The 14,762-nt window shown below is 43.3% G+C and overlaps 1 protein-coding gene across 7 annotated transcripts in view; it reads left to right on the top strand.

The window, feature by feature from the left end:
* Window positions 1-14,762, top strand: part of LOC143775494 (CDC42 small effector protein 2-B) — an 80,656-nt gene that overhangs the window by 49,500 nt on the left and 16,394 nt on the right. For 4 of the 7 annotated variants that reach the window (XM_077263686.1, XM_077263684.1, XM_077263687.1 and 1 more), the window contains one exon: window positions 10,989-11,065. In XM_077263686.1, coding sequence (XP_077119801.1) covers window positions 10,989-11,060 — 72 coding nt within the window. In that variant the 3' untranslated portion in view covers window positions 11,061-11,065. Of the gene's footprint in view, window positions 1-10,988; window positions 11,070-14,762 lie in introns of all 7 variants that reach the window. The other 3 variants (XM_077263689.1, XM_077263690.1, XM_077263685.1) reach the window with 1 other exon arrangement.

Here is a 14,762-nt window from a genome sequence, read left to right as displayed (position 1 = left end):
TGGCTAATTTTGGTTGCTATCCAAAAGGGTATTTTTGGTATTTATATTTAATATTTTATTGGGTAAATCCGGCCCCAATCAGCTGTCTTGGCGGTCTTTTAACGGCTGACAATTGGCTGTCAGTGCGTTGCCTTGCGGTCGCCGGGATATTTATGGCCAAGTACAGGCAGGTTTCAACCATTGTGAGGTACCGTGTGAAGAAAAGAAGACCCCACCCTCCCTCCCTTAAAGATGTATTTTGTCGTGATGTTTATGTTGTGGGAAAATCGCCCAGTCTCTGGGTGGATGGTTTGGTGGTTTATGGAATATTGGTTAATTACTGGATTATTTATTTGGGTTTGTTTGTTATGACATTTTATGAGTTACCCAAAATAAACATCACGGCCTTATTTTCCACTATGTAAGCTTTGTCGTGTATTTATTTATGTATGAATGAGGCTTGTGTTGCCATGGATTTCATCAACCAAGGTATCATTTTAATCAGTACAATGGCACCAACTTGACACTGTCTGTAGGTTACTGTCCACAATTCAGGTGACCGGTTCCCTTTAAAGGGAATCTGTCACCACATTTGACTTATGTATACTATTAATATGGGCATACAGGTTATAGACTGCTCATGAGAATGATACCTGTATGTCTCATATCAGATGTCTTGTTGTTGATAAATATTTTTTTATCTCTTTATATAAATGACCTCTTCCAGGCTCTGGGGAGGACGCTGCCTAGAAGATAACTCTGCCTCCACAGCTTGTTTTACATGAAGAGGAGTTACCAGTGTGATGGGTAATGGTTACCAGTGTGGTGTGATGGCTAATTGTTACAGTACAGCAGATCTCAATGAGAAGCAAAAAATTTATTTGCAAGAAGACAGTTAATTTCTCCTGTTCTATGTTGGTCACTTGTCTCATACCGGTAACTGCCACTTCATGTAAAATAGTCTCTGGAGGCAGCATTCTCTTCCAGGCAGTGTGTGTGTATATGTATGTGTGTATATGTATGTGTATATATATATATATACATACATACATGCATACATACATGCATGCATACATACATACATACATACATACATACATACATACATACATACATACATACATACATACATACATACATACATACATACATTTTTTATTTATATAGCGCCAACATATTCCGCAGCACTTTACAATTAAGCGGGGACATGTACAAACAATAAATTCGGTACGAGTTAAGACAATTTAAACAGTGACATTAGGAGTGAGGTCCCTGCTCGCAAGCTTACAATCTACAAGGAAATGGGGGGACACAATAGGTGAAAAGTGCTTGTTATTTCAGGTCTGGCAATTATAATACATAGGGATTTTCATACAAAGCTGCATGATCCGGTCATCAACCCGTGTGTTTAAGTGCAATAGTCAAGTAACAAGTGCAGTTACCATGTGCATGGAGGGTGTGGAGACAGATGAATAGTAGGGTGCAGATTCAGAGTAATATTTGAAAGGAGGGAACAGGGCAAAGTTAGTTTACTGAGTAGGTGATGTGGTAGGCTTGTTTGAAGAGATGGGTTTTCAAAGCGCTCTTGAATAGGTCGGGGCTAGGTATCAGTCTGATCGTCTGGGGAAGTGCATTCCAGAGAGCTGGCGCAGCACGAGAGAAGTCTTGGAGACGGAGGTGTGAGGTTCGGATTACAGGGGATGTTAGTCTTAGGTCGTTTGTAGAACGGAGGGCACGTGTAGGGCGATAGACAGAGATGAGAGAGGAGATATAAGGCGGTGCAGAACTGTGGAGAGCTTTGTGGGTGAGAGAGATGAGTTTATACTGGACCCTGTAGCGAATGGGTAGCCAGTCTAATGACTGGCACAAGATGGAAGCATCGGTGAAGCGGATGGACAGAAATATGACTCTGGCTGCCGCATTTAAGATGGATTGGAGAGGAGAAAGTTTGGTAAGAGGGAGACCGATCAGAAGAGAGTTGCAGTAGTCCAGACGAGAATGAATAAGAGCGACAGTAAGAGTTTTAGCAATTTCAATGGTGAGAAAAGGTTGGATTCTGGAGATGTTTTTAAGATGCAGGTGACAAGAGCGAGTGCGTGATCGGATATAGGAAGTAAAAGAAAGTTTGGTGTCGAATATGACCCCAAGACAGCGGGCATGCTGCTTGGGAGTTATGGTTGAACCCTCCAGGGTAATTTCGATGTTTGGTAGAGTGAGGTTAGTAGAAGGGAGAAACACAAGAAGTTCCGTTTTGGAGAGATTGTTTCAGGTAGAGGGAGGACATGATGTTAGAGACAGCAGACAGACAATCCTTGGTATTTTGAATTAGGGTAGGGGGGAAGAAGTGTATAATTGGGTGTCATCAGCATAGAGATGATACTGGAACCCAAATCTGCTGATTGTTTGTCCAATAGGGGCCGTGTAAAGAGAGAAGAGGAGGGGGCCTAGGACTGAGCCCTGAGGAACCCCGATAGTAAGGGGATGTGGAGAGAAAGAGGAGCCGGCAAAATATACCGTGAAGGAGCGGTCAGAGAGGTAGGAGGAGAACCAGGAGAGGGCTGTGTCCTTGAGGCCTATAGAGCGGAGCATAGTGAGGAGGAGCTGGTGATCCACAGTGTCAAATGCGGCAGAAAGATCCAGGAAAATCAGCAGAGAGCAATGACCTTTGGATTTAGCTGTTATTAGATCATTAGAGACTTTAGTGAGGGAAGTTTCAGTGGAGTGTAAAGAGCGGAAACCAGATTGTAAGGGGTCAAGAAGAGAGTTATCCGAGAGATAGCGGATCAGATGGGAGTGGACCAAGCGTTCCAGGAGTTTAGAGATGAAGGAAAGGTTAGAGACAGGTCTGTAGTTAGCAGTGCAGTACTGGTCCAGGGATGGCTTTTTAAGTAAAGGGGTTATGATGGCATGTTTTAATGAGGAGGGAAAGATACCTGAAGAAAGAGAGAGGTTAAATATTTTAGTCAGGTGAGTGCTGACCACTGGTGAGAGAGACTGCAGGATATGTGAAGGAATGGGGTCACTGTTGCAGGTTGTAGGCCGAGCAGAAGCGAGGAGCTTGGAAACTTCTTCTTCTGAAACAGGCTCAAAGATGTCTAGTGAGCTTAAGGTGCGGCAGGGAAGGGGATCCAGGCACTGAGGAGATTGCGCTGAGATATCCTGATGGATGTGGTTGATTTTTTTTCTAAGAAATAAGTGGCCAGATCCTCACCGCTGAGGTTGGTGATGGGGGCCTGTACTTTAGGTTTCAGGAGGGAGTTAAAGGTTTCAAAAAGTCGTTTTGGGTTGTTTGATAGTGAGGTGATGAGGGTGGTGAAGTAGGATTGTTTGTCCAGATAAAGGGCAGAGATATAGGTTTGGAGCATGAACTTATAGTGGATGAAGTCTTCTGCTAAGAGAGATTTTCTCCACTGCCGCTCTGCACACCTTGAGCAACGCTGAAGAAAGCGTGTTTGCATAATGTGCCAGGGCTGCCATTGTCTGTGTCGGGTCTTTCTGCGTGTAGAAGGTGCTGCTTCATCTAGGGCATTCTTCAGTGTATTATTGAAGTGTGACAATGCTAAGTCTGGACAGGAGAGGGAGGAGATGGGGGTTAAAGATGTGTGGAGATTGTCCACAAGCTGCTGGGTATTAATGGTACGTGTATTCTGATAAGTGTGGTAAGTGGGGGTGTCCCGGGTGAGGAGACAATTCTTGACAGAATTGTGAATAAGGGCATAGAAAATTACCGGGTCCCAATCTATTCACACACTGAGGTCAACTCTGACACATGGTAAGGTTTTTAATATTAGACAGCATAGGTTCCGTCCCGATCAGGGGCACCTTGTCGGCGGTGGGGTGGCTTTTATGCTATTTTTGATCAAAAACAGTATTTCTTAAAACCCTGTGTAATTTAAATGCACTTCTGCTTTTTACTTATTTAGTTACAGCAAGGTTTTTGCTCATTTTGCTTCTTGTAGGTTTTGTGTGCTTTATGGCCAATGTGAACATGCTTTTATGTGTTGCTTGTATACCAATTTAATCCAAGCTCAATTTTTGTGTTTTTAATATATACAAAAGATAGCAGGTACAGTCTTATGAACGTTTCCTTTACAACTCTAAGCATTTTCCACACTGTTTCCTTCCTCTTTTTCTCTATTTTCTTTTTTGCCTCTTTTTGTCCTCTGTATTCACGGTTTCTCACTACTTCACCACAACCCAGACTGATGCTACTTGTTTAGGAAGAGTTTTTTACTTAAAGGGAACCTGTCACCCCGTTTTTTCCGTATGAGATAAAAATACTGTTAAATAGGGCCTGAGCTGTGCATTACAATAGTGTATTTTGTGGACCCCGATTCCCCACCTATGCTGCCGAAATACGTTACCAAAGTAGTCGTTTTCGCCTGTCAATCAGGCTGGTCTGGTCAGATGGGCGTGGTGTCTTCCCCCAGATCTTGCTTAGTTTTCCGTTGGTGGCGTAGTGGTGTGCGCATGCCCAAGTCCAGAATCCACTGCACAGGGGAGGGAAAATAGCGCGATCTGCGCTATTCCCCTGGTGATCGGTGGGGGCGGCCATCTTCCTGTGGCCGCGCGTGCGCAGATCGAGCGCTCTGCTGCCCGGGGCTTCAGGAAAATGGCCGCGGGATGCCGCGCGTGCGCAGATGGAGATCGCGGCGGCCATTTTCCTGAAGCAGAGTTCGCATCAGTTCCAATCAGTTCATCTCACATGCTCAGTCCTGTCCAGGCCCATTACCTTCAAGAGTTATAAACTCTGGGCTTTACTACTAAGCATCCTCTCTCTCAGGACCAGTCTCCTGAAGAATCATTTGCTCCGGATCATGATATCCCTTTTTTTCTCAGCCGCCTCCTCACTTTAGGGACACCCCAGAATGCGTCACTGCTCACAGTGGACCTTAGGTCATTTTTCTATGCATTCCAGGCCCTAGTTAACATTCTAACTGGAAACAGTCACTTTCCCATCAACTTAGCCCCTCTCACTGTGGGCTAGTCCCAAACATTAACTCACTATCCCTATTGTCTAACTACACACATTATCAACATTACTATCATGTTTAATGCACATCACAGTTCACATTAAATTACATAACATTAAACTTGTTTCCTCAAGGTGGAACATGGGCAACATGTTTACACCTGCATTATTAAAGAATTCTGGTGCAGAGATCTGCATGTTCTGTGCTGTGTATAACCTTTGCAGAAGTCAAAAATGTAGAGAAAGGTAGGAGGGAGTGATCCCAGTCACCCATTGTTAACCCCTTCACGACCTTTGATCAGTTGCAATCGAAGCATTTAGGATGCTGGGGGAGGGAGCTCCCTGTCCCACACAATTGACACTCTCTCAATGTAATCGTGGGCTGCTGATTGTTGTCATGGCAACCTGAGGTTACATGATGACTAGAGTTGAGTGAATATGTTCGGAATTGGTCGCCGAATGTGAATTTGACATATTGGTACCCTATTCGTGCCGAGTTTATGTTTGATGATCGGTTCCGAACATATTAGTTCATTTCTCCTCCCATTGACTCCAATGACGTTCGGCAGTACTCGGTGAATATTGCAAAAACAATTTTCAGCGCCGATCATAATCCTATCAAAATTTTGAAAAATTTGCTCAACTCTAATGATGATCTCTGGGTTAGCCAGCTCGGCATGCCTGTTAAAGGGACTCTGTCACCTGAATTTGGAGGGAACAATTTTCATCCATAGGGGCGGGGTTTTCGGGTGTTTGATTCACCCTTTCCTTACCCGCTGGCTACATGCTGGCTGCAATATTGGATTGAAGTTCATTCTCTGTCCTCCGGAGTACATGCCTGCACAAGGCAATCTTGCCTTACGCAGGCGTGTACTATGGAGGACAGAGAATGAACTTCAATCCAATATTGCAGCCAGCATGCAGCCAGCGGGTAAGGAAAGGGTGAATCAAACACCCGAAAACCCCGCCCCTATGGCTGACAATTGTTCCCTCCAAATTCAGGTGACAGAGTCCCTTTAAAGTAAGCCCAAAAAGTTTAAAAAAAAAACCAAAACTGGTTTATTTTGTGGCTTCAAAAAAAAGATACACATTGGGTCATTCTGGACGTGGAAATACCAAATCTATAAAACTGTCACACTTTTTAACCCATTCAGTGATCACTGTGAAAAAATAAACGTGGCAAAAACCTATGCTTTTTCATCAAACTGCCAAACAAATAGTGAAATGAAACGCGATCAAAAAGATAAATAAGGCATCGCTGAAAATATCATACTGTCCTGCAAAAAAACAAGCCGCCAAACAGCTCCATCAGTGGAGAAATGAAAGAAAAAAAAAAGCTATGGCTCCTAGAATATAGGGATGCAAAAACAATTTTTTTTCTATAAGTTTTTGTGTAAAAGCGGCGAAACATAATACAATTATCTAAGTGTGGTATCGCTGTAATCGTACTTCCCCGAAGAATAAAGCTGACTTAGGCTACGTTCACATTTGCGTTGTGCGCCGCAGCGTCGGCGCCGCAGCGCACAACGCAAACAAAACCGCGGCAAAACGCACGCTAAAACGCTGCGTTTTGCGCCGCATGCGTCGTTTTTGGCCGAAAGTTGGACGCAAAAAAAATGCAACTTGATGCGTTTCTTGCGTCCAACGCTTGCGGCCATGCGGCGCAAAACGCAGCACAACGCATGTCCATGCGCCCCCATGTTAAGTATAGGGGCGCATGACGCATGCGGCGCCGCTGCGGCGCCCGACGCTGCGGCGCTGACCGCAAATGTGAACGTAGCCTTATCAATTTTACTATGTGTGGAACGGCATAAAAAAATCCAATATAAAATTCCTGAACTGCTGCTTTTTGTTCATTCTGCCTCCCAAAATCAGAATAGAAAGTGATAAAAAAAATTGAATGCATGAAAATGGTACCAATAAAAGCATCTACTCTTCCCACAAAAAACAAGCTCTCACATGACTCCGCAGAAATACAGAAAAAATTTAGCTCTCAAAATATGGTTATGCATAAACTATTTTGTAAAAAAAACAAAAACATTTTTTAGTGTGTGATGGCCGCCAAACCTAAAAAAGCTATATGAATATGGTATCGCTGTAATCGCCACGACACAAAGAATAGTCTTCGAATCACTTATACTGCATGAGGAACAGCGTAAAAAATAAAACCAATTGTTCACCTTCTGTTGTTCATTCTGCCTCCCAAAGATCGCTGTAAGGCTCGGCTTACATTTATTCTTCACTCTACACTGGGCGCTTACACCGCGGTTTCGGTGTAAATCTCTGAAATATGTGATTCAGATGTAATCTCTGAGGCAAGATTCCCTATAATGAGGCAGATGGAGATACTATGGATGCCGTCTGGCCTATGATTTGGCATTGTCCTTCTTTTATAGTCATTCACAAAAGCGCGGCTGGCCACCATTTTGTGCACCTCTGAAAAGCCAGACACTACTGAGCAGTGGCCAGATAGTCCAGAGTAACTTTGCTACTTCATTATAGTGAATGGATCCCTTGGGTGTTTCATCTAAATAACGTATTTTGTAGATTTAGATGGAAACCCTGATATAGGTGCTCAGCATAGAGCACATAATAAATGTGAACTGATTAGTGATAAGCAAACATGCTCGGATAAGGTGTTATCTGAGCATGCTCATGTGCTAAGTGTCTTTGGCATGGTCGAATAATGTGTTCGAGTCTCAGCATTTGCATGTCTCACGGCTGTTAGACAGCCTCAACCCATGCAGAGATTGCCTGCCTGCTAGGCAATCTCTGTATGTGTTGCAGCTGTCGAACAGCCGTGAGACATACAGCATGAACGCAAGCATGCCGAATATACTCAGCACACGAGCATTCTCTTACAACACCTTTACAGAGTATGTTTGCTCATCACTAGAACTGATCCAAAGTGTTCTCAACTCCGAAATGCTACTCCAAAACGCTACCCCCCCAAAAAAAAAGCTTCAACTCAGGAAAAAAACAAGTCCCCATTTGGATCCATCATATGTTAGAAATATAGGGAGTGTCCAAGTTACTGGTAGTACAAAGGCTCTGGAAAAGCGACATTGTTCCCACCAAAAGAAATATAGCTACATCTGTTCTCCTAAAGCCAAATGCCCCATTTCCTTTTGAGCCCCACAATATGCCTAAACCACAGTTGGATTTCACATGTTTGGTATTTAAAGTAGGGAGGAGAGCCAATTTAATTTACGGGTGCTTGGCTCCAGAAGTTTAAGCTAGGCACTGTGTATTGGACACTACAATGGCATATTTGCAGTCTTCATTCTGCAACTTCCACTGCTTGTTTTTTGTTTGAAATACCCAAAGCATAATAATTGTTACTACACCCATAAATGAATACCCAAAGGGGTGTAAATTCAAATAACTGGTCTCTTGATGGGGGTTTCCACTGGTTAGGCACATGAGTGGCTCTGCAAATGATGGCTTTTAGGATTTATATAACCACATCCACAGTGTGTACACTGGGCAGGGTTACACAGATTAGTCTGACTGGCTTGCGCTATACATGTAGTCAAGCAGTGATGTTCTCCTGCTGATAAAACAGTGATTGAAACTTCAGGACACAGCCTAATAAGTGACACAACTGGAATCGGGCTGTCTACCCTCACATTATGCTGCTCTCAGTTTAAATTACAAGAACCTGCTGATCGATTCCCTTTAATAGATCAAGGACAGCTGCAAAACTTGAAAGTGAGTCTGTCTGCACAGAATGACTTTTCAAGTACAGGCTGTTGGGGCACACTTGGTGGGGCCAAATAATTAAGTGCACCTTCCCACCTACTTGTTTTCCATTCTTCTCCCCTAATTGTTTTCCATTCTTCTCCCCTTTTCTTTAGCTATAGAAATAAAACAAGTATGTGGGAAGGTGCACTTCAATTTTTGGCCACACCAAGGGTGCATTTAGCACCTGTTCTTGGTTTGAACAGTCATTCTGTGCTGACAGACTCCATTTAAAGCTTCCAGAGGTACTTGAGTAATTAACACTTTTGTTTACAGCTCATTGCTGACCATACCACCACAATTGCTGTCTAGCCTGGCCTGGGTCGGAGGTAACGGCGTGCTCCAGGGATCCTCGCCAGCATTAGGGTATGTGCACACGTTGCGGTTTTTACTGCGGATCCGCAGCGTTTTTGACGCTGCGGATGCGCAGCAGTTTTCCATGCGGTGTACAGTACCATGTTAACCTATGGAAAATAAAAACCACAGTGCACATGCTGCGGAAAAAAACGCGCGGAAACGCAGCGGTTTATTTTCCGCAGCATGTCAATTCTTTGTGCGGAATCCGCAGCGGTTTTACACCTGCTCCATATTAAAAAACCGCAGGTGTAAAACCGCAGTAGAATCCGCACAAAAACTGTGGAAAATCAGCAGTAAAACCGCGATTAATCCGCAGGAAATACGCAGTGTTTTTGCCCTGCGGATTTATCAAAATCAGTGCGGAAAAACCCGCACACCAGTCTTCAGCGTGTGCACATAGCCTTAAACGCTTCTATTGAGCTTTCACAAGTTGTAAGCAAGGTACTTTAAGCACTGCGCATGTTCTGTTGTCTAGTGGCAGTGGTCTCTAAGGCAACAAGGTGTAAAGAAAAAGGTACCGTCACACTAAGCGACGCTGCAGCGATAGCGACAGCAATGCCGATCGCTGCAGCGTCGCTGTGTGGTCGCTGGAGAGCTGTCACACAGACCGCTCTCCAGCGACCAGCGATGCCGAGGTCCCCGGGTAACCAGGGTAAACATCGGGTTGCTAAGCGCAGGGCCGCGCTTAGTAACCCGATGTTTACCCTGGTTACCAGCGTAAAAGTTAAAAAAACAAACAGTACATGCTCACCTGCGCGTCCCCCAGCCTCTGCATCCTGACGCTGACTGAGCTCCGGCCCTAACAGCAGAGCGGTGACGTCACCGCTGTTGCTTTCACTTTCAGTTTAGGGCCGGCGCTTTAGTGTCAGGAAGCAGAGGCTGGGGGACGCGCAGGTGAGTATGTACTGTTTGTTTTTTTAACTTTTACGCTGGTAACCAGGGTAAACATCGGGTTACTAAGCGCGGCCCTGCGCTTAGTAACCCGATGTTTACCCTGGTTACCAGTGTAAAATATCGCTGGTATCGTCGCTTTTGCTGTCAAACACGGCGAAGAAAAATGTTACTATCTGAAAAACATCTTAACACTTTTTATTAAGCTGTAAACTTCTTGAATTTACGATCACTATCCAACATTTACCATTTCTGAAGATGGCAATAGCCCTTTAAACATTATTCTGTGACAATACATCCCAGTTTAGTGAAAGGGGCTATGATGCAGTGTGGTGCCCAAAGTGTAGACAAGACTTCTGCTGTGTAAAATATTCTATCAATATGTACTTACTTTCTGATGAGTGGGGGCTTCAATCCTCAGAATGAAGGGTTTTTTAAAGTTTATTTTTTTACATTGTGTAATTGCACCCCAGTGCCCCCATCCATGTGCTGCACAGGCGACTCCACTACAACCCCATTCACTTAAATGGTCCTTTTTTTGCCCTGCTTGGCATATTGTGTGGCTGGGAACTATAGAGCAGTCTTAAGATTGTGGTTTGTCCAAGCAATTTGCCATATTTCCCCACAGAAGGTCCAAAATTATCTGATCATTGGGGTTTCCACCTATTGTAAGATTGGAGGCACCTGATGTCGCATCCAGGCTAGAGAGGAGTGTGGCCGCACAGTGGAGTGGCTTTCTCCATTCAAGTCTACATAGAGGTTATGAAAATATCCAAGCAATTTGTCAGCATTAAATTATTAGAGGTAATTGCATGAGGCACCAAACATGTACAATGCAGAATGGATCTACCGTAGTTTGATTTACCTTTGTTTATTTTTATTTGAATGTGTCACTGCTGTATTTAATCAGAATGTCCTCATCAAAATGTATTGTCAGTGAATCCAGGGTCCATGTGATCCAGATTCATAACATATCCGTATACAGAAGACCTAATTAAACAGTTAGACTGTTTTATGGTATATAATGTTCGGGATGTTTTTCCTTTAGGCTGGATCATTTCAGGATCAGATGAAATCAAAAGGTGGCTATTCTCAAGAGATTTCAGATGTGGCCCTTTAGCATTTGTAAGTACGTATTCTTCTATTGTATATACAGATTTGTTTATGTATTCTGTGAAGTTTAATCATGGCAAATGTTCCTCTGTGTCACGAATAGCCCAGCGTAGAGGAAGGCAAACTGTGAAGATGTCGGCAGTGCAAGGACTGCCAATCAGCTGGGGTGGGTTGAAGGTGACTTTCTATACTGATCAGACTAGTCTATGACTACCGTGTTTCCCCAATAGTAAGACAGCGTCTTACTTTCTTTTCCCACTCAAAAGTCCCACTACGTCTTTACTATCGGCGGTGTCTTACTATCGGGGAAACACGGTAGCTGCTTCTCCAGGCCAATCCTAGGTCATTGGCTTACAGCAAGTTGTATATAAGTTGCTTTCACTGAAATATGTGTTGCTCCAAAACACAATAAAATAATCCCTGGACCAACTAAACAAAACTGCTGAAGTCAGGGGACTGTGTGGCCCGGTCCCGCACAAGTGCCCTCCGTGGTATTCACCTGTTCCGCCGCGGACCATTCCCTGTATAAGGAAGAATATAATAAACCAAAAGCATAACGTTTGTGCTGTTAAAAAAAAAAAAACAAAACATACAAACAAATAAATAACATAAAATAAAGTCACAATTTATGGTGCACACTGCGTGTGTGTATGATATACATACAGTGAGTGAGTGTTTTAAATACACAAGAATAATTGATTTCTAATGCTAAGTGCACACGTTGCAGAATTGCCACGGAAATTTCCGCGGCAATTCTGCAACTCCTGCCGCGGGTATATCGCATGCGGAATTGGCATGCATATTCCCGCAGAAAACTAGCGTTTTGCAAGCATAATTAGCTTGCAGAATGCTAGCGTTTTCCAAGCGATCTGTAGTATCGCTTGGAAAACTGATTGACAGGTTGGTCACAGTTGTCAAACATAGTGTTTGACAAGTGTGACCAACTTTTTACTATTGATGCAGCCTATGCCGCACCAATAGTAAAAGATAGAATGTTAAAAATAATTTAAAAAAAATAAAAAAAAATGGTTATACTCACCTTCTGCAGACAGCCGATCTCCTCAGCGGCTTCCATTCCTATAGATGGTGTGTGTGCAGGACCTTCGATGACGTTGCGGTCACATGACCGCGACGTCATCGCGGTCATGTGCCCGCGACGTCATTGCAGGTCCTGCCAGGAATGCTGTTTATTAGGAGTTTTGTGGTGTTCTGGTGCTGTTGTTCGTGGCCTCTGGACCAGGGACCTGCAAACTATATTTATTTAGATAAACTTTGCTCGTATATTTGCACAACTTTTTGCAATCTTGGCCACTCTGGATTCCAATTTCCTTAGGTCAGGTCCAAAATGCACAAAATTTACTAAATGGAATCAGTGGTGTGGGCAGGATATAAACAGCTTAATATCTGTGCTTTGCTAAATTGCAGGAAAGAGAACTGTGACTTAAGTGATGTATCACTGGAATCAGGCTCTACCACTACATCATGCTGCTGCCTGATAGCATTGAAAAACTGCTGACTAATTCCTTTTAAGACACGTTCAGCTTTTATTTTTCATTTTTAATAAAAAAAAAAAAACACCCTTCACCCCTTTATAATTGACTGCATTTTTACTCTATAGTCACCATAGCTATTATCGTCTTTTCTCCTGCCACTGACCATTTTATCCCAGATGGATGTCCCATGTTCAGCTCCAAAACTGCCTCTGCAGAGATTTAGCTAGCACTGTGGAAAGTATGAACCATGCTCAGCCTGCAGGTTATAGAAGTGCTGGTTCATCCCACACAAATTGAATGGCAGAGGCTGCCAACGTTCAGATGTTCCAGTGCGCTCTGTACCCCTGCAGAGGCCATTTTGTAGATGAATAGATGTATAGTAATCTTTAATAATGTGGAATGGGTGAAGTCATTTTAACCCCTTAACCCCCGGAGCTTTTTTTGGTTTTGCATTTTCGTTTTTTGCTCCCCTTCTTCTCAGAGCCATAACTTTTTTTTTTTTTTTTTTTTTCCGTCAATACGGCCATGTGAGGGCTTGTTTTTAGCAGGATGAGTTGTACTTTTGAACAACACTATTGGTTTCACCAAGTCCTGTACTAGAAAACAGGTAAAAAATTCCAAGTGCCGTGAAATTGCAAAAAAAGTGCAATCCCACACTTGCTTTTTGTTTGGCTTTTTTTTTTTTTTACTCTGGTCACTAAATGCTAAAACTGACCTGCCATTATGATTCTCCAAGTCATTACGAGTTCATAGACACCAAACATATCGTTGCGTGCCAAGCTATCGTTTTTAATGATACCATTTTGGTGCCGATACGATCTTTTGATCGCCCGCTATTGCATTTTAATGCAATGTTGCGGCAACCTAAAAGATGTAATTCTGGCGTTTTTACTTTTTTTTTCTCGCTACGCTGTTTAGCAATCCGGTTAATCATTTTTTTTTTTTTTGTATTGATTGGTCGATTCTGAACGCGGCGATACCAAATGTGTGCTTTTTTTTTTTTTTGTTTATTTTATTTTTAAAGGGGCGAAAGTGGGGTGATTCAAACTTATATTATCTATATCTGAATGTGTATTTCCGGGATTGGCATCTGCACCGTCGCAGTTACAGCCACAAAATTTTGCACCTTAACACGTCTGGCCCCCTAGAGCGTCATAGGCTATGTTGTGAGGCGAAATTTTAACCCCGTGCGTTCCAATTCACAAAACAATTTTGCCCCTATCTACATAATGGGGGAAAAAGTGAAAGGAAAAGTGTTAAGGCAAATTGACAGCTGCCAGATGTGAACATACTTAAACTTAAAGAATGACAGCGATGGCGCCAAAGAGTATATACCATACAGTTGCTAAGGTGGGGCCCCGACATGGGATATTCACCACACACGGGGATATGAACACACACACACAAAATGCGCCACACACTACCACGTGCTTGAACACATATCACCCTCAGCACACATTTCACCACACACACCAACCTCGCCACATAAAAGTCGAAACACAAAAGTCACCGCTCAAAACTCGCCACGCGCAAAACTCGTCACAAGCAAAACTTGCCACATGCAAAACTAGGCTCACGCAAAACTCGCCACACCTGCAAAACTTGCACACGCGGAAAAATTGCCACATGCACAAAAGTTGCAACACATGCAAAAGTTGCCTGACACAAAACTTGCACATACTCAAAACGCACCACACCTAAAACTCGCCACGCGTAAAACTTGCTGCACACAACTTGCTACACTAACCTGTCACATGCAATTCGACATACAAAAAGTTGCTACACGCATGTCACCACACAACTCATCTCACAAAAGTCGCTACGTGCATGTCGCCACACACAACTCAACACACACAACTTGACACATGAAACTCGCCCTTAAACACACACAAGTCTGGTATTATCCTTCAAAAATAAAAATCTGATTAATAAGCAGACAAACTACAAGAGCAACAAATGTACCATATAGGAAATATGGCAGCTGTCAGTCACATGACCTGTCTATTATGTGTATGTGTGAGCTAATATATACTGCCAGGGGGAGGGCTTCCTGTTGGCTGGGGATTTATCAGGCTGCCAATTTAGCTTACAAATACTGAGGTAAAAATACTGACCAAATAACGTGTGAACGCAGACTAATACAGGAGGAGATGACACACAGATATATACTATATACAGGAGGAGATGACATACAGGTACATACTATATACAGGGGA

This window comes from Ranitomeya variabilis, chromosome 5 (genome assembly GCF_051348905.1).
Source record: "Ranitomeya variabilis isolate aRanVar5 chromosome 5, aRanVar5.hap1, whole genome shotgun sequence".
Classification (NCBI taxonomy): domain Eukaryota; kingdom Metazoa; phylum Chordata; class Amphibia; order Anura; family Dendrobatidae; genus Ranitomeya; species Ranitomeya variabilis.
This window is presented reverse-complemented; position numbering and strand designations above follow the sequence as displayed.